Source organism: Oenanthe melanoleuca, chromosome 11 (genome assembly GCF_029582105.1).
Source record: "Oenanthe melanoleuca isolate GR-GAL-2019-014 chromosome 11, OMel1.0, whole genome shotgun sequence".
NCBI classification, from domain to species: Eukaryota; Metazoa; Chordata; class Aves; order Passeriformes; family Muscicapidae; genus Oenanthe; species Oenanthe melanoleuca.
The window spans coordinates 4,295,837-4,316,399 of NC_079345.1; the positions used below are offsets into that span (position 1 = coordinate 4,295,837).

General features: G+C 40.7%; 1 protein-coding gene across 4 annotated transcripts in view; it reads right to left on the reverse strand.

Moving 5' to 3' along the window:
- PLCG2 (phospholipase C gamma 2) overlaps positions 1 to 19,049 on the reverse strand; it is a 55,080-nt gene extending 36,031 nt beyond the window's left edge. The window contains exons 1-4 of one of the 4 annotated variants that reach the window (XM_056500772.1): positions 18,951 to 19,049; positions 15,724 to 15,957; positions 3,393 to 3,533; positions 753 to 846 (exon numbers count right to left, since the gene is read on the reverse strand). In XM_056500772.1, coding sequence (XP_056356747.1) covers positions 753 to 846; positions 3,393 to 3,533; positions 15,724 to 15,919 — 431 coding nt within the window. In that variant the 5' untranslated portion in view covers positions 15,920 to 15,957; positions 18,951 to 19,049. Of the gene's footprint in view, positions 1 to 752; positions 847 to 3,392; positions 3,534 to 8,989; positions 9,113 to 15,723; positions 15,958 to 18,920 lie in introns of those variants that run through there. The other 3 variants (XM_056500773.1, XM_056500774.1, XM_056500775.1) reach the window with 3 other exon arrangements.
- Between the last annotated feature and the right edge of the window lie 1,514 nt (positions 19,050 to 20,563).

A 20,563-nucleotide genomic window follows, 5' to 3' on the forward strand; every position in this document is an offset into this window, starting at 1 on the left:
GCTCAAATATCTGTTAGATGCATAAAAACTAAAAACTAGAAGGAAGAGAGAGGGGTTTAGAGAATTTAAAAGAAAATCCTCATTAAAATGCATATCAGTTTTAGATACGCAGTAAAATACTTTTAGTTGCACCAATAGTAAATACATACACAATTTTGATCTAAAAAGATGAATGCACTGCTAAGCTGATCTTCAGCCTCAACAGGAATCATTCTCGTTTGACAACACCAGTGTCAAAACCACAGTTTGGTCAGGGAGCAAGCAAGGCAGAGCACATCCTCACTAACAGCAGTGGCCACAAACAAAAATGCCAGCAGTGATGAAAAGACATGCAATATGGAGACATTACTGAAACCTTGTCCACAGAGCTGGCAATCTGAGCCTGAGCAGTTTCACACACAACATCCTCTGAAGGATAAAGGTGCAGTTTCACCTTCATATGGCTGACTTTTGAATTTTCCAAGAAGCCAACACACAAACACCATCTGCTCTTGTGATCATGAACAGATTTTGTTTTGAGTGCACAGAACAAGGTGCAAGTTCACATTAGTGTATGCAACAGAGTGTGACTCCAGAGCACCTATGTAGCAAAACAGACATTGAGAATTTCCATGTGAGGTTTCAGTGTCATACCCTAACTGAAAAATGTTGTTAGTGTAATTGGCAAGCACTACTTGTTGCACCTTAAAAATTTCATTCGGATTTTCCTCTTCCAATTCCCAGTCTCACAAAGTGAAAATATGTCCACGTACCTCTCTGTGATCGCAGGTGTGGGAGCACTCATGACCTCTTGATACAAGATATTCAAGCCACACAACCATTTATCAGTATCATCCTTAGAGTCAGCTGAAAAAAAACCATGCTCTGGTAAACATCAAAACAAAATCAACATAAAACCAAGACATAACTTGTTTAGATAAACCCTAAGCTGCTGACTAACCTTCCTCTTTGATAAATTGCATTGCATAGCTTCATGGTGCCACTAATTAAACTAATAAAAAACAGCATAAATTTGGGCATAGGTAAGCTCTGACAAAAAATACCTGCTTTTAGAAGACTGTTTATCCTAGTAGGAGTTTCAATATTTCAGCAAAACCTTTAAAACTACTGCTGAGCTCCTGTTATAACACAATCAAAATTCATTTTCTTATCCTCTGTCTCCAAAGTGGCAAAAGCCCAGGACCCAGATCAAAACAACTTGAAGGACACAGGCAAAAGAACTCAGTACTGCTATAGCAAAAAAGAGGTTCATTATATTCCCAGCAACCTGCAACAAAATTGCATTCTACTGGCTTTTGACATAATCACTTTCTATTTTTCTTAACCATGCCTCTCAACACAGCAGAAAGGGAGCAATGTACAAAACTGGTGTAGTGTATATAAAACATTTTAATACAAGTCAAAAATGGTCTAAAATTCCTTATGTGGCCTAGCTAGAAGCCAGGTACATCTTCCTCCCAGCCCTTCAAATTAGTATATCACTGCTTTGTTTTGTTTAAAATGTAGTTTGCCTTTCCATTTCCCAAACCAGAAGAATCCTTCCCATCATTTATCATGATTGCATTTGGTAACTCTTCAACCCAATAGAAGCAAGATGAGGAACTGCTTGCTGGGCACAGCTTTCCCTAGGAAATGCCAGCTAAGCTGAAAAAACCTTGCATGAGATGTGATCTTTACAGCCCTCAGCTGGGCAAAGTCTTTGTTTTAGCAGGCTGGCTCTGAAATGATACGAAGAGATTCTTCAATTAAACCAGCTCTGAAATATTATTTTCACACAGGAGCTGAAATCTTTTATCAGCCTTCAAAGCAAACCAGTTTCTCAAAAGGTGAAGATTACATTTTATTTAAACATATTTTCAAACAATGCTTTATCCCCCAAGGATGAAGCTGGAGCCCAGCCTCAACTCCCCATGGAAATGTTTTTCAATTAGTTGCAATTTCAGAAAGAACACCCACTACCACTGCCAAACCAATTCTTCTCCCAAGACAATTCTGCCCTTTATGATAGCTACCATTCCCTTCAAGGAACAATTCTTTTATATTGTTTTAAGAAACCACGACAAAGCACTTCAGCAAGGAAAAGGATTTCCCCCTTAACTGAAAGTTATATCATGTTGTTCTGCAGTTCAGCATTGCAGCAACAGCCCATGGTACCAAGTGTTTTCAAAGCATTGGCAGAGGCCTGTTTTGAGAACTGCCATGGGAGGGACTGGGGGGGCTGTCAGAGGAAACCAAGCTGGAGTCCCTGGCACAGCTGCACGTAAGCACAGCCACTTACTCAAAATTCTCAGAGACTTCAGTCGACAATATAAAACCTATTTTAAAATCTCTAAGAATGGATTAGTCACAAGCAGTCTTTCATTTCAAAAGCATCTGAGTGCAAAAAACTTGTTATCTAATACTGCAATCTATAAGAAATTCATCCCAGAAATAATAAAAAAATAAAAGCTAACAGTATTTAAACACTTACAGAGCACTCCCCTTTTCTCACATTAAGATTTTTCAATTCAGTTAAAAGATTTAAATGGGTAAGCATGTTCCTGCTCAGGACAGAAAGAACAACTCCAAATAAATTGTCTGTATGGTCCTGAACCAATGACCCATTTTAAACTTTTTACAAAAGAAATCTCTTTGTAAATTCCACTAGTTAGAAATTGTACTCAGCCTGTACTGTAAAAATTTGTATCTCTTTTCATTTCAAAATCTTTGGGTTTGTGACCCTGGATAATCTTGCCTGTAATAAAAAGTGTTCCAACCCTTTCTATAGATACAGGGTACAAAATCCCTTTGTTTCACACAGATCTCTTCATTTTAAATTTATTATTTTCCGATTTTATTTATGGTCCCCCAGTACTTATTTAGAAGAGATTGAGTATTATCAGGTGATATGCACACAAACAACCCAAATTAAAACTTCATTTTTCCAAATTAGTCTGCAATTGCTCGTAGGTAATAGGAAAATTTCTGTGATACAGCTGCAGTGTAACCTTTTATGGCTGTTACATCCAAAATCATTTTGGCTAGACTAAAAGTGTTAGGACAATATTTTGGCCACACTCAATAGCTGTCTTTAAAGAGGACAATGTTACCTCTGCTCTTCAGTGCTGATAATTTTACTGAAATTATTTAACTAGCAAAAGTGTACCTTGCTAGAAAAAAAACAGAAACGACACTGGCATTGACACACCACTTCAAAGTGAAACATTCCAAATGCAGCAGGTCACAGACAAGAAGGGCTGAGAAAAACGTCTGGCTCCCGATTTTAAGCATCTGGTGCACTTCTGAACTGCAGAAGTTAAAACCACAGTATTCTGTGCATTCCTGTTCCATCAGTGTGTTTGACTTGCTCAGTTGGTAGCTTTAAAGAAAAAACAAAAAGAAGATAAAAGTACCTGCTAAACTTAAGGTGTTGAGGACAAACTGGGTACCATAAAAAATAGTAAAGCAGTGTTCTTCTCTGTGCCTTGCTTTGCAGCGTTCAAAGTCCTTTGAATTCTTTCCTGGGCGAATTTCTTTTATTTCCATCAGATCCACTGAAAGGAAACAACATTCAGTCAATACAACTGCAGAGCCTGAAATGGTAGGATGGATAACTCAAAGTATGCACACACATATAAAATAAATATATATTAAAATTATTTGTATTTGACAAGAAATGCAAATTGTGCCTGCTTGCAATCCATAAATCCACAAATAAATAGTAACAGACAATAGTAGAAAAGGACCAGAAGGAAGAAAAATAACATGTCATATTTTTATTATTTCCCTATCAGTAATTTTCCATGGACAAGGTGCATACATATCGCCCTTTGGGTCAGAGAAAACGTGATTTCACAAATGGCATTAACTCTAAGCAAATAATTTTCCAATTGTCCTGACAACTGTTCAGAAACAAAAAAGAAAAGATGCAATTCTACCTTACCCACCTAAACCAGGCACATATATCTTAGATAGCCAGCTGACCTGTCAGCTAGTACAGTCACTGTACTTTCAAGAAAAATATCTGAAGCAGGAATATAAAGAGAAAATCAAGTTTAATAATTAAAATGTTTGTGAGTTTTCTCATGGCCAGCTCCAGAGAGATCTGTGTTATTTAACATAACCTGTTGTATCACTTCCACCTCACAGCCCTCCAGAGAACACAGGTATGCACTGGAGCACAGCAGAATGGGAACCCTGCACAAGCACACACTCTCCCAAGCCAGCTCCCTTTTTTCAAACCCTTGCTACAAGGGCCTGCAGAACAGGAGTGAGACAGCACTGAAATAGAAATATGTGTGCTCTCAAGATAAGATACTTATTAGAAAACTGAGGAAGTGGTTTTGCTCTGCCTGTGGACCAGAGAAATAAACAGCTCTTTCCACTTCTGGACAGTCTTGACTTACAAGCTACGGGACAAAGAGTGAAGAAAAACATTTCATGGCTGCTCTTGAAATGTGTTTATCAGACATAGCAATATTCAAGGAAAACAGCTGAGGGTTTCTGTCCATGCATTTAAGAATGTCACAATATAAACCCCCTGTTTTAAATGAGCACCTCATCAGTAACAGAAGACCATTAACAACATAATGAAACAGCAGCTCTGCTGCCAGACAAGGGTGAGCTGAACAACGGTAAAGCTTCCACCTGTGTAATGCTGCATTTCTATAACGCCAACATGGACAGACAAGCAAGGAACTTCATAAACAAAATCCTGATAATGAAACATTAATTCACCTTGGAACTTCTTATTCTCTGCAAAGTATCCCAGGCCAAACTTCTACCAGACACTCCTTTCTCACAGTCATTAAACAACTAACACTGTGAAAATGAGATGCCAAAGGTTAACTTGAACTAATTATAGGATACAAGAATCTTTCTTAAATTAGTATTTCCAAGAATCATTATTCTCAAGGTAGAGGTTTCAATGTCTCAACCTCCCTCTTAAACCATGAAAACATCTCCTAAGATCTGCATATCTGATTGGTCAAGACCCCTAAATTTAGATGCAAACTTAATAAATAAATTCACATTGTGCCTATAAATGACCAGGAACCAAAAGCTCCTAATGATGACTCTGATCCCCTTACCATTCAGAGTTTCACTTAGATCCTTGAAGATGTACCCAAATTACCATTCTAAATGTCACCATCTAAAGAAGCTGATCTTAAGCCATCAATTTACATTAATATCAGCAGAGAAGAATCAGAATGCAGAGACAGAAAGTATCCAGATGGAGAGGGCAGGAGTTTGAATGGCTGCAGTAAATGGCATGGGACTGCACACCAGGCTGGCTCCCCCTGTCACCTCTTCTGCTTTCCTTTCACCCAGCAAACCCCTGCTGAAAAACGTAGTTTTAACTTCAAAGTGAATCACACCTTTCCTTCCAGACTCCTTTAAATCCACACACAAACAACACAACAAACGGCCCTCTGAAAGTACAAACTAGAAGCAGTGATAAAAGAGATTTCACAACCTGCACTGCTGTTGTCATTTCCAGGGGCTCTTACCTCACACTGACCTCTGAAATAAGCACACAAACTTACTCAATGTCTCCCCTCAGTTACACACACTCACTACAGTTCTCCTTGCATTACAGCCTTTCAGCCCCACCATCCCCTTCTCTTGCATGAACCTATGTGTATAAATGTAGTGACACAAGGATTTTTGTATGCTCAGACATGAAAAACCAGAAAGAGTTTCACTATACCCTAATTGCTGAACATTCAGTAAACAGAGAAATGGTTCAGCAAGAGAACAAAATTGGGTGAAGAGAGAAGGAAATATTTATATTTAAAAACTCAGATTCAAAATTTAACATCCCTATTATTTTCAGGCAACATATTCTATACATCTGACAAAATTTGGTCAAGATATCATTACATTTCCTTAGAAAATTAATTAAACAGATACAGAGCATAAGTTTTATTAAACATTATTTAGATTTTTACAGAAATAAAGATGTAATAGACATTATCATTTCAGAAAATGAATAGAAACCACCTGTCTATATTTTAATGACATTTCATAGTGTTGCTTAGCATTGTATTACTCTACATTATTGAAAGAAAAGCCAGTGTAGAGAATCAGAGGGAGAGATGAGAAATACGAACACCAAGCATTAATTCTGGTCATGCACTAAGCTCTGCAACCTCCGCAGGGAGTCTAGAGTCACCTGGCACCTTCCATGTGATGCCCAGTAACACCAGAATGGCTGATCCCAGGAGGAAGCAGGCCAGGAAAAGCTGTAACATGTTTCAGACTCAGATCAGTAAATTAACTATACCAACTTAGTCGCTACACAGTTACCATGAACTTTTTACAGCTGTCACTGAACAATTAAAATGTAATTTCCTACCTATGCCACAACTGCAGGACCAGCACTTCAAACATTCTTTGTATTGCCTTGAAGTACTGGAGCTTTCCTGCTTCCCAATCCCACATGCACATTGCAGAGCCAATCCTGCTCTGGCTTCACAGACACACATTCCTGAGGCCTGATACATCCCAAAATAGCACAGACCTGGACAGACACACCTTGCAGAATCAAATCAAACCCAATATACTTGCAGGTGCAATTTTCACAAGAAAGATGAAAGAAGATTAAAACATTTCCCAAGGAAACATGAATCAAAGTATGTCCTGTAGAGAAACTGACTCACATCCAGCAAGACAAGGAGAGCACTCCCCCAGCACAGCCAAACAGTTTATTGAAGTCTAGTGCCACTCTAAAACCAACAATTAGTTTACATTTCATCCATTCCTTTATGTGACTATTTCCCCAGGTTGAAAGGATCTCCTCAGCAGCCTCATCAGTCACGGATTGATTCTGACAACTCAAGTGGCTCTTTAAAGAGACCAGACTCCAGAGCACCTTCAATTACCATGCTGTCTCAGGCTCTGATCTGGATGTGCATTCGAGGCAGTTCAGAGCCTGAAGCTGCCAAACTTCAGCTCCTGCTGCTGTGTGTTGTTTGACAAATCAACAAATTAATTCAATGGATCATTACACTACCACATAGATACTTTCCTAATACTGCACAGATTAATTGCTCAGTGCCTTCCAGTGCACTTGACAGAGCTCTTTCCTGTCATGAACTTAACTATAAACTTTTGATCCTCAACATCTCCATAGATCTCCATTCAAATAATCCAGCAGCAGTGATCATGTTCAGTCACACACTTGCAGGTACAAATTCCTGTTACATTTCCTTCAGTCACACTTGGAGGTAGATGGTAAAACAGAGCTTGCATTTCACTACAGCAGGTGCTGTGCAGGCTGAGGGGAAAACATGATACAAGATAACCAAGGGTAGAAAACTAACTCAAGGGGAGAACTGGTAAAAAAATTTACATTATTATAAACAGCACTGTGCTTCTTATTTCAGGATAGACCAGCGCTACTATTTAAAGAGAGAAGTTCTGGCTCTGTCTGCCACAATGGTCACCCACAAGCCACCTCTGATGGGAACCGTCCAGCACCTGAACAGACAGGTGGGTTAGGTTCAGACCCTGCTGAAAACCAGCCAGTGCCACCAGCAGAGCACCTTCTGTGAGCTGGAATGTCCATCTAAGTTCACTGGAGGAAGGCGAGTTTGCAAGAACACCTTTGGTTAAATCAGGTAATGTTAGGCTGGAACATCAGCCTGAGGCTGTCAACCCATCAAGGTACCTTTGACAGCAAAGTCTGCATTAACAGTGTAAAAGTTTACCTGAATCTGGCATTATGGACTCCAGAGTTCTGTAAGGTAACATTCCTGATTCAAAGCCCATATTCCCCAGGAGCCTTTCAGTGTCCATGGCTACAAATGGTGCTCGGATCAGAGCTCAGTCGTGTACTTAATGAAGGAAAAGAAAAAGCCTACAGGGAGATTCAGAGGAGGCTTATAGAGTCAGAAATCATGCTGTGAGCATTATTTCAGTAAGTCTCAAGAAGGCTTAAGGGAAACCACTGGCAATGTTTTGAAACAGAAAATAAAGGACTCTGATCACCCAAGCTGTATGCACCAAGACATGGGGTGGCCATTCTCTGTATGAATATAATTGCATTTTCATGTGTATATATGTCTAGCAACATTCCACACTCAGAACCAGATCTTTTTTTCCAAAAATTTGCATTACAAAATATTCCAAAGTAGGTTTCATTTAGAAAGGCAGAAACTGCCCACTGCAACAGAGGCAGTGTGCAAATGAGTACCCAGTGAATGAAGAAAGCCTTTAGTGTCCTTTTGCAAATGTACTTCATGGCTGTTAGTGAGGACAACAGCTCTCTGCTCCCACTTCTGCAGAATTAAATATTAACTACCTTGGGTGTGTTTTAACAGCCTCTTTATTTCAGAGCAGCAATGAAACACAAATCACATGTGACTCTAGAGAGAACAAGGGGAGGCTTCTCTCAGAGGACAAAGTCACAAGAAAGCAGAAATGTCCTGCAGCATGGTAGTCCAGATGTGGCAGAGAAATAATTCAGCTCATATAAACAGAGATGTTTATTCAGACATTCAGCAGCCCAAGGAAGTCATTACAGATAAGCCACAAAACTTCTGAAAACACACTTACAAGGATGAAGCATGAGAGACAGTGTGGTGCACCTTGAGAAAGCACCCGAGAGTACCTTTCCAAGGGGTCCCCTGGGGACTGAGCTGAGTGACTGACATAAGGTTTAGAGAAGTGCACCTTTTAAACCCACAGGGTTTTACGTAATCAGGTCACGCAGAGCTGGCATGTACAGTAACAACAAATTGCTACTAAATTCATAACTTCTCACTGGGTTGCACATTACAGCACCATGTTACAGTTTGAGCTCTGAATTCGATGGGCTGTACACCTGGACGCTGTTTTCATATTAAAAATTAAAGAGTACCTCCATAAAATGGCATAAGAATAGGGTAAAATTTACATATGTGCTCATAAAAGTTTACATTCTGCTCCATGGAACAAAACAAAGTAAAAATGTTGACATATAAACCTGACTTTGGGGAAGGATGGAGTACCTACATCTCACACTCACTTTGATCAACCAGTTTAGGGGTGCTGAGGTCTGTGCAGTTCATTCCATCCCCGTTTTGCAGGCTGGCCATGACAGGAAGTCTGGTCGTTGTAAGTTAGCATCAGACATTGCAGAACTGAGCTGCTAAAGGGAAGACATTATTTGAAAAGAGCTAGAGGCTACACATGTTCATTTTTTCATTTGACCACAGAAACCAAGCTTCATGTACTCAGCTAAAGACTTACACAAAGATCCCCTGGCTAACAACTGAAATACAGCCATTTCAAAACATGCCAAAAAAAGGTGAATTTTAATGTTCCTTTGTGAAGCTACTCACAAAGAGCAAGAAGTGGATTCACTTTGCAATGACATATTGTTAACAGTATTCAGAATAAGAAAGGAAGTGACAGAATAGAGACTCGGAGTCTTCAATCTGAGCTAAGTTTATTTATTACTTTAAGTCTGAAACAGTGAGGAAATTCAGACAAAGATTCTGCTAGGAGTAAGGAAAAGAAAGGTCCCTACTAGAAATCAGCAAGATCAAGTCCAGTATTGAAGCCAAATTAAGCACTCATTTCACACTCCTCACCAGAATATGCAGATGCTCGTAACTTCTCCCAGATAGGTACAGATCTGTAAATGTTTATACCTTTTTCTCCAATGGGGAAAAAAATGTTTTACACCACAGAACAAATTTACATTGATATTAACAATTCTGCTAAATAAATGACTCAGCTGTTTAACACACAGAAAAAAAGCCAATGTTCAAGAATGTGAGCCACATGCATGAATACTCTCTTAAATGTTAAGTTTTTGAAGTTCCCCAATGTATCGGACAGCCAAAAAGCATGCACAGCAACAAAATTTGCTGTCTTTGGCAGTCATTTTAGCAAATATTTTAAAAGCAACATTTCAAAATTTAATTTCAAGACAAAGATGCTGCTGGATAAAATTCACAAAATAAAACAATGAAGATACAAAACCCTAAGCCTTGTTAGGTAGAACAGCACTGCCTGCGGCAACACACAGAAGGCTGCCATTAAATTAAACTACAGATCCCTGCATTTCCCCTCACCTTGTCAGTTGAATGTGGCCTGGCTGGTGCTGTTATCTACACGACCCCATTACAGATGCACTGCTTCTACAATGAGCTTAGATCATTAAATATCCAGGTGCAACATTTGGCAGAAACTAGTGATTCCTGCTTGGCAGTAAAACAAAGTCTGAAGGCGTAGGACAATCTTACAGATTGAGAAAAAACACAGCAGTTCCCACAGGTTCTAATTCTACTTTTATCATGAATTTAGTAAGTCTGTTTTTAATCTCCACACTCCCTTTACCTGTGAAACATGAAAACTCAACTTCGTTTTATGTCTGGGTTTTTTAATCGTGTTCTAGAGGGTGAATTCTGTAAAATCGCCTCTTTTCAGCAGGGAGGAAAATCTCAAGTGAACTTAACACTTGATAATTCATTTCTGTAGGTTAAATGAAAAATCAGTAATGTTAAATTACTTTGAGATGGCAAATTTATATAAAAAGTGGTCATTCTTTCCTACAGACTCTGGGAAAATATTATTAGACATAAAACTAGAGCAGTAAGACAATGTGAAATGAGCTCACATTAATTCTAAAATAATACGTTATGCATTGTCAAACATAGATTTCTGTTATAAATTTTAAAAAGATTCAAGATAGTCCTAATGCATGAATAAAGGTCTGGGCTGCAGAAAATAGAAATGGCTGCTATTGTTGTACTGTGGTGTGTCACGAGCAACAAAAGCTTCAGTTTAAGTATATATAGCCTTTATCCCACTGCTTCATAATTTTGCAGTTACACCAACATGACGTCTGCATCTCTGCCACTCCCCAATCCAGGTACTTCATCCTCTGGGAAAGTTTTCAGAACAAATTAATACTAACATTTCTCTTTCCTTTTCTTTTTCAACCTTACCTACACCCTGACCTCTCACTCTGCATACAGAAAGAGCAGTTTCACAGCTGATATAATATATAACTTTTTCTAAACATGGCCCTCTGATGCTTTAAACCTATTTCTTTTATGAGCTTGCACAACTAAATTGTCACTAGATATTTTTATTATGGAGTCTTTTGCAATAAATAAAGAACATGAAAAAAACCAAGTGATCTTTCTTTTCGAAAAATTACAGGATTAAAATATGGTTTATATAATGTTACAAAAGCAGGTCACCATGAGAAAAAAATAAAAATCCCTAGGTATTCAAAAAGAGAGAAATCATCTTCTGTCCTCAAATAGAATCTTCCTTGAAATGAGCATGCTTGTATTACAGAGAATCACACACTTGCACTTTCAAGGATGGCACCACAGATTTCTGAGAGTATAAATTCTCCTGGCTGTGAATCATCCCTTCACTCAAGGGATTCTTGGAAGAATATGCAGAAACTCACACATTTTCCAGTGACTAATCCAACTCTAGTCACTGTAAGCTTTCCCTTAATAATTGTCCTGAAAGCACTTTGCATCTGAGAAAGAATGGAACATCCATAACGGACCAGATTTACCTCGCCACCTGCTTGCTCTACAAGCTTAAATATCTTAACTTTGGGCTCTAATTTATTCATCTGCATATAAATGCTATACCACAATTTGAGAGGCTTTATTTAGGAGTTCTGAAATGTCCTCTCAGACAGCAAACCCCATGTGTCAGCCATGTGTCTTAGCAGAGTGCTGGCAAATCCTGCCTTCCCTTGGCTACCTCTTCCTTCCCCTCTGCCTGTTGCTGCCGTCCAGTGTGCACAACATCAGCCACAGTGTGTCCAGCATGAGGTGGGGAGAATCAACCCTGGGTGTGAGTGACCCATGGGCACCCATCCAGACCTAGACACAGTTGAAAAGGTTAAACACACAATAAAAACACACAGCAGAACTATAAGGAGGCAAGACAGTACAACAGACCACGCTGACAAGTCACAGCTTCACAGTTACCCACCCAGTATGCAGGGATTCCTTTCTGCAAGAAAAGAGTCCATTACAAATTAAACAAGCAAATCAAATCCCTCTATACAAGGAAACCAAACTTTCCTCCTCTCAAGCAAAAATAAGCTTATTCTCTCAAATGCCTGTCTGGGTAGACAGGTGAGACTAAGCTTGGAATTTAACTGCTTAATACTGGGCTATGAAAACATCACCTCAAACTTATGTCAGGCACAGTCAGAAATACAGTGCCTCTTGGTCTACTGTTGAAATAACATATCCTTCTCTAAAGGACACAACCTACCTGTGTTCTTTCATTTAGGAAGAAAATAGAGAGGTTTCTCCCCAGCTCCTTTGTATTTGAAATTCCTTTTGTGTATGGCAACTCAAGTCCCTCTAAAGGTCAATGTAAAATCTCCAGTAATTGGACACTGTGTGATCTGAACCACACAATGAAGACAGAGATCATTTACACCAGATTTCCTACCCTTTGTAAATCCTCACTTCTTACCACACCAAAGACCTGAATCTAGGAAGAGGTTTCTGAAGTTTCTCATCCAGAGAAATACATCTGCAATGAGCAGGAAATAGCCTTAATTTTAGCAACCCTTTCACTCTATTCTAAAAAGATATGCTGGCAGGTTTTCAACAAAAGGGGCCTTTTCATAAGCAATGCAATTTAAAATACACAGTAGTGCCACTTTTGGGCCCATGGGGTTTGTAAATATTTATGTAAGTATAGCTAATCCTACATCTCTCCCTTGCTCCAGTCAATTTATTCCAGAATAAGAGTAGCTGCCTTTTTGTTATTGTGAGGCTTAAGTTAAATCACTTCCAAAATAACATTAACCAAACTTGAAAAAAGGTCATTGTAATAAATATAACTCTGGCTTAGAGGAATTTGAGTGTTCTTCAAACATTTACAGTCCATCAGCAAGAAACTCAGCACTACGACATCCAAAATTCCCAACACTACACAGGGCACTTAGGGAGAGAAAAAAATTTTTTTTTCTTGATCTCCAAAGGCAAAGTATTAAAATAAAGCATGAAAGCTTTATCCATCTTCACTATCTATTAGCAGCCTATTTTGTGTCACAAAGCTAAAGAACTTTCCTTACTATCTGATTTTGAAACACAAACCATAGCAGATGCAAACATTGAGTTTTCTGCCTTCTGTAAAAGATCAGTTGCCAAACTTGAGTTAAAATAGCACACACAAAACAGGAAACCATCTTAACTTTCCCACTCATCCTGAATATTAATTGTTTTTGGACTGACACACATGCAAATAACAACCATTAAGATCACATCATGAATATCAGGTTTTGTACAGCATAAGTGTATTAATATAATACTTGAGATTATAATCCTCTGCCCTCAACCACTTTCAAAAAAAAATCAAGAAACAAAAATGTGGGTTTTACTTGTGACAAAGCCAACAGAATCCACCAGCATATATCTGGGGTCATTCATATACACATCCATAATCAAGAGGCTGCTTATTCTATTATCAAACAGGAAAGCTTCAAATCCATAATATTTCTACTTCTCAAGTGAAAAGAAAGCCTCAGTCTCAGTCAAAAGAAGTAACAGCAACACACAAATAACTAACTAAATAAAATACTTCCTTCCTCTTCAGCAAAAACACTGTCAGCAAGTTAAAACTGCAGTGACTTTCATTTCTAGTAGACCAGAGATGGTTCATGGTGAGTTGAAACAACTATTCATAACATATTCTGGAATAATACCTGCAAAATATGTCGTGTTGGGGCAAATTTGTTGCTTTTTAAGACAATAAAGCAATATTTTGCATATCTGTGCTTGTAACTAGGACATATTTTCAGACCTAAAGTTCCCATCTTTATACATGTCACTGAAGTGTTGCTCAATTTAAAAAAAAAACTGCTACAGCACGACAAATTTTTTATGGAGAGGCAGATGGCTTTTGGGTGACAGGTCTGGAGCAATATTCCCTGTTCTAGCAATGACTGCCGGTGGATCTGGAAGCCAAGGCATTACCTTGCTGAATCACCCAGGTTTGAGAGTGAAATTACAATGTTCACCTTCTTTTAAAAGCACTAAAATCCATACACAGAACAAACTAGTTAATTTATTACCACAAACACACACCACCCCCAGAAAGCTTTGTTAAAAGGTGATTACAAGACAGGACTGAAAAAGTTGACCAACATCTGGAATGCACAGTCTGTTCAGCTTTAAATTTGTCCCCTCTGGGCAAATGGCGACAACAAAACTTCAACACGTGGTCAGAGATTGGTTTGGCCAGAGGATTCTGAGATCTTCCATCACTAAGTATTGCCCTGTGTGTAAACCCCAGGCTTTTTTTTGCTAAACAATATTCAAGCACTGCTCTCTTAACTGAATTCTACATACCCTCTCAGGACTTCTTTTTTGGCACAGTATCAGCAATACACTTGCACTTGCATTCGCACACATCATTATAGGAAAGGGTAATTACCCTCATTTGTGAGGTAAGAAACTGAGGCAATGAAAGATTATGATCCACGGTACCTGTTAATTGGGTGTCCAGACCTATATACTTTTCCCCAGAATACTGAATATGACCATATTTTCACCACCAATGATAAGAACATCCTCCCAGACAACCAGTCTTTATTTCTACTAAATCACATTTCCAATTGTAGGTCCAGTCTCCACAAGGAATGTGACAGGAATCAATGGAAACAGTAGCAGAGATTTAATACTTTTAAGTCAGGAGCATGAAGAGAAACTGCTCAGATAATCCCAAAATCATGCAAATTCTCAGTGCCTGTCTTTGCAACCTTACAGACCAATGGATTTTAAACTTACCTTGTTTACCAAAAAAAAAAAAACAAAACTAACAAAACCTTCTAAAAATCCACACCTCAACAGACCAATAAATGATTCTAGCATTTCAGACAAACTGTTCTATTCCTTTACTGAGGACAAACACTTCTTTGCAGCTGTAGAGTAGAATCATGCTCACAATAATTTTTAAAGTTACCATATAACATATACAAGCATTGTAATTACATTACACCACCCTGAGCTGCACAAATCACAGAAAGCCCAGGGTGAGCTTTCTCGGCATCAGTTGTGCTCATAAGAACTAAGGATTAGTCTCACTTTATTCTTCCATTCTAGTTTTTGCAGCCCTATCTAGCCTTACACTCCCCTTCTATTTCCTGACCTTGTAATAAATTGTTAGTCAGTTCCAATATCAACTAAAGAGACAATACCACCTCAGGGCCTTGAAACCACCTCATATTTCACAGCTTCATTCTCCTAAGTCATTGGTACTTTCCAATAATGGTCCTAAATAATGGCTTCCATCCTGAGACAGCAAATTGCCCAAGAATACCAGAATGAGAATTCAGTTTCTTTGCATTTGAAGGTGTTTGGATGGCTCTTTTTCCTTTTTTTCTTTTTTTCTTTTTTTTTTTTCTGGAGAGAAGTGGTAAAGAATAATTACTCACTTGAATTTATAAGACATAAGACATAATGATGGAAAGCAGTCTGTCAATTCAGAAAACAAACACCATCATATTCAAAGATTAAAACTTCGAGAACAAGGCTAAGGATAAAAGCATATTAGTCATGTTTAAGTAGTTAGATACCTAAATAATGAGCTGCAGAAGATTCTTCATCTACATTACAATTCAAAACATTCTCAGCAAATTACCAAACTCTTTCAGGCAAAATCTTCATAATATTAACAAAAGACCTCTTAAATTAATATTTGACAAGTATATAAATTTATTAGTAACTCCAAGTTCAGGTACACATTGCAAATACTCACAGAAACCTTCAATCTTGTCAGCTGTCTTGCTCCATGCTACCTGCCTGGTTTCCATTATCACTTGGATAGTCCTCCTTTCTGGGCTGCTCTTCTTTAGACTGAATATTGTCATAACAGTTCCCAATTCCAAAGTCCTTTTGATCTGGCTTTTCTCATACTCAGGCAGCACTCCATAGTCTATATTCTTTCTGGGCATTTTTTCTTTTTAATCAAACTGTTATGGTCTTCAGTGTCCTGAAGATAAAAATATAAAGGGAGAAAATTCTATATTTAAAACAGCATTTTAATTTCTTTAAAGATTATATTTATGTAGTTAAATACAAAGACTCCTGCCCATGCAAATGCAAGGCAGGTACATGGCCAACATTAACCCTTGCTGGTTTACCCTGAAAGGAGGTACAAACAGCATTCAGAGAGTGCAGCTCCAGCAACATCAGCTTGTGTAAACTCCTGCACTGTATTAGAACTTAAACCTGGATAAGACCTACATGACAATGTGAAGCAGGTAACTGTCCTTTTGAGAACTGTAATGAAGGGGAAAACATGAGTAATACAAACACTGAAGTGCTGGCAACACAAAGTTTTTGCACTTCTAAACTTCATGGCTCTGTTTCTTCTACACAGGCTGCCTTTTCTTACCCACAGGTTGGGTGGCAGATATTTGTGTGCATACACTTGGGACATATCTTGGCACAAAACAGTCAAAAGAGGGATGTGTACAGAGCAGATCTCACAAATACTAACAAGTTTCTGTGCTCTCTGGTCTCCCACATCACTGCATCAAACAGCTAATTACGATCCTGATTATCCTCAGTGAGATTATTTACAAACAGGATGGTCTGCAACCTGCTCTTTCACCCATGAATGAGCATCACTGTCACACAAGTCGCAGGGGCTGGTGCCACACAGCTCCCAGCCAAGCCCCTTAACCCCACCCCTGAGCAGGCCAGGTTGAAAGAAGCCCTGTGCATGCAGCCACGGCGTCTCCCCAGCTTCTCTTCCTCTCTCCTCAGCCCACTGCTCTCCATCACAAGCGCTTTCAGTTTCCGTGTTCATGGCTAACTCGACCGTGGCACTTCTCGCTTCCCCTTGGTAACTTCTGCCCGCCCTCGCCCCCTCACCCCTGCCAGTGTCTCCTGACCGCTCTCGCTGCTCCCGCTCATTAACAGCGCTGAATTAACTGCCTTTGAACACCGTCTCACCAGCTGCTTTAGGAGCACTCTCTGGCTTTGAGGCTGTCCAGTACAATCTTTCCAACTCCTTTTTGAGCTCTACCACTTCAATAAACACTTTTTTTTTTTTTAAGTTAACAGAGAAGCCACAAGAGTCCCTTCTTACCTCTGCACTGCCAATCGTGAGCTTGAAGTGCTCTACAGCAGGAACCACTCCATGGTTTGCAAAACATTATACACACTATTTAGTGTTTTATATTAGCTTGTTAAAGTAATAAAAAAATTGAGTATTTTTTCCTTATAGTACTGAAAAAATTTATATACCCCAATCCTACAACTGGGAGGGAGTGAACAACCAACAAAAGAAGTTTCTAAAGGCAGCTATTTAATAAAGGGCAATGCAGCAGGTTTTTTTGAGAGATAGCTCCCATAGTACAAAGGAACTGCCTCTCAGAGGTAGCTTCTTAAACAGTTTCTGTTGAATGTAATATACTGGACTTCCCTTTTTAAAGGAGTTCTTTCTCCTGAAACTAGAGAAAACAGTAGATTTCATCTAACTTAACTCCTAAGTCATAAGCCAAGTTTTTGACTTAAGGTGGAAAGAATATTGCAATATTTGATCAACCTAACTGACTACTCCTAGACTGTTCTGACTACCTGCTCCAGTTTAAGAATAACATCACAGAGAGATGCCTAACAGTAAAAGAACTAACAGAAGCCCTTGGCATTTGACCTTTAAACATCAGTTGTCTTACACTCACCCACAGGTGCCCCTCAGCCTTCCTTACACCCATCACTGCACAACAATTTGAATTAACAATCTTTCTACCTACTCATGCAGCAGAATTCTGTGCTGACCTTCATCACCCCATTACCTGGATGCCTCCAACCCAGTAGGGTGTGAACTACGAGATGCTGGGTGTAATAGAAGTATCACTGCTCTTCTGCTGAAAAGCTACTTAAGCCTAAACTGGAAAGATCCAGCATCACTTACAAAACTCAGCACATTAATAATCACCAAAACATGCCACAAGCTCTAGCTTAGACACAGACACGACTCTTTGCCTTTGACTGTAAGAACTACACGAGCTAAACTTTGAAGGTACCATATGCAAAAATTGAATCACTTGTTACTGTTTGTGTAAGACCTGTTCCGATAGGTTTTAATTGAAAAGCCTGATTAATTTGGACTAAGAAGTCTAAAAGACACACTGCAAGTAACCAAGTGAACATGGACAAAAAAAAATCGATTTAATCTATCCTTCTAGTTAGTTTTACTTCAGACTTTAACCAACTTCTTAGCGGAAGATCAGTGTAACTTGTAACAGCTTGTAACTCTCTTCGTGACAACAGAGAGGAAAAACTAGAAACGGCAAGTTATAAATGTACCAGGTGGCAAAGAATATCTTGGATAACCACTGATAAATCCAGAGTCTGTTATAATTTCACCCATATGACACAGCAGGTGCTTTCCAGACACAGAAAGTTGACAAAGAAGTGCAGTCCAAAGTTTATCTCCAGCCGATTTCTAAATTTTCCCATGCGCTCTGGGTATCGCAAAAGGTTTGTTGTATCTTGTGCCCTGAGCTCTGTCTTTGGATTTAGGACATCACCTCGCCAGACGGATACACACCAGCGGGGTACCACAGCACTAATAATTAGTAACAATCGATGCACGGCCCTTGCGATGCAGCTGCTGCCCGCAGAGCCCGGCGGGGCGAGCGGGGGAGCGGAACCCACCTGCCCCGGGCGGGCCGGGCCTCAGCCGGGAAGGGCCGCACGGCTGGGCTGCTGGCAGCCACTGCCGAGCTTTCCTTCCTTCTTCTCCCTCAGCCTGCGCTGCGCCGGGGCCCGGCCAGGCACAAGGTGCGGGGTAGCACGGCCACCTCAGGGAGCTTCCAGCCCAAGTGCCCGCCGCCCACCGGCACGACTGTCCCTCACCCTCCGCTGCACCCCGACACAGGGCATCCCCCGCCTGTCCTCCCAGAGCGTCCCTTACACTGCCCCGCCCCAGCCCCGCGGCACCTGCTGCTGCTGCGGCCGGGCCGCCCTCACCTGTGCGGCGCGGCGGGGGCTCGGTGCGGCCGCGGGGCAGAGCCGGCGCTGCTCCCGCTGCTCCCGCGGCGCCTACGGGGCTCTGCTTGTGCCGTCAGCGGGAAGGGGCGGCGCCACCTGACCCCGCCGCCAGCCGGGCTCCCCTCAGCGCCGGGGTGCCGGCCCTGCCCTCCCGCGCCCCCCGTCAGCGCCGGGGTGCCGGCCCTGCCCTCCCGCGCCCCCCGTCAGCGCCGGGGTGCCGGCCCTGCCCTCCCGCGCCCCCTCAGCGCCGGGGTGCCGGCCCTGCCCTCCCGAGCCCCCTCAGCGCCGGGCGCCGGCCCTGTCCTCCCGCCCCCCTCAGCGCCGAAGCGGGGCCAGGACTCTCCGGGATTCCTCGCCCCTTCCCTCTGGCCGCCCCGGGGCTGCTGTCGAGGGTGGCGCTGTCCCCGCAGGGCCCCGTGCCCACAGCCGGCCCCTGAGGCGCCGAGTCCCTGTGTCAGTGCCGGCTGTCCCGCCGCTCGGAGCTGGTGCTCTGCTTGAGCCTGAGGAAAAGGCTGTAGAGCTTCACTGTCGCTGGAGTTACCTTGCCGAGTTAAAACTGACTCCCAAGTGATCCGCTACAATTGTATCGCACGCCAGTTTAGGATTTGGCAATGCTAAAAGTATTTCCCAGGTTGGGATTCAGAATAGTGGTAGAAGGACAGCCGGCTTGCAGGTCAAGCCCTGGTACAGCCATTCAGCTTGATGTATCCGTCTTGCCCCAGAAAAATTTGATAAATATGAGGAAAATTCCTATACCCATAGGCAGGTGTACAGGGTCATCACAGGGAACAAGTCATGCCAGTTCAGCAGACACCTAAACCAATGCCAGAAACCAAATCTAGGGATGCCAGCATTTGCAGGGAAGATCTTGGCCATTTCTGCAAGGGCTGTGCCATGTTACAGCAGCAGGTCCTGTATTTCACACGCTGATTCCCAAAAGATGACATTAAGTTTCATGGAAATAATTCTTCATCTCCCCTCCTTCCAATACTGGTGGCTGACACAAGGGAGTGAAAAGCACAGGTCTTTTAACAGACTAATCTACTCTATTGAGGAAAAATAGTTTTCCATCATTTCAGTCAACATTACAAATGGTTGAACAGTAATCAGACATTCTTTCACCCTATACATGCACAAACTACTGAAACAAAATGATATCTGCAATATATATATATGCCACCAAAAATATTCTCTAGTTACACAGAAGGAGAAGAAAATGTTGATTTTGTCCAGCTCTTCTATAGGAGCAATTTGGGAAACTCTTCCCAAAGGCAAGCCAACAAGCCTTTATCATGGTCAAAATACCAAAGGGTTTCAAATAAGTATGACCAATCAGAAAAGAACTGAAGAACACATTCAAAATATACCACCACAAAAGAAAGAAAAACCTGAAACCCAATACCTGGGAAAGGTGTGGTTCATTTTAAATGCAAAGCAAAAAGATGCTCATTGCAATGTTATCACTGTTTGCTATTTTGTGAAGACTTTTCACATTTTTCCAGATGTCTAACCTGGGAAAAGTTTCTCTCTTTATAACGTGTGACTCAGTTACAAATTCACAGAACACTTAACAGGAGTAAATGAATGAGAAT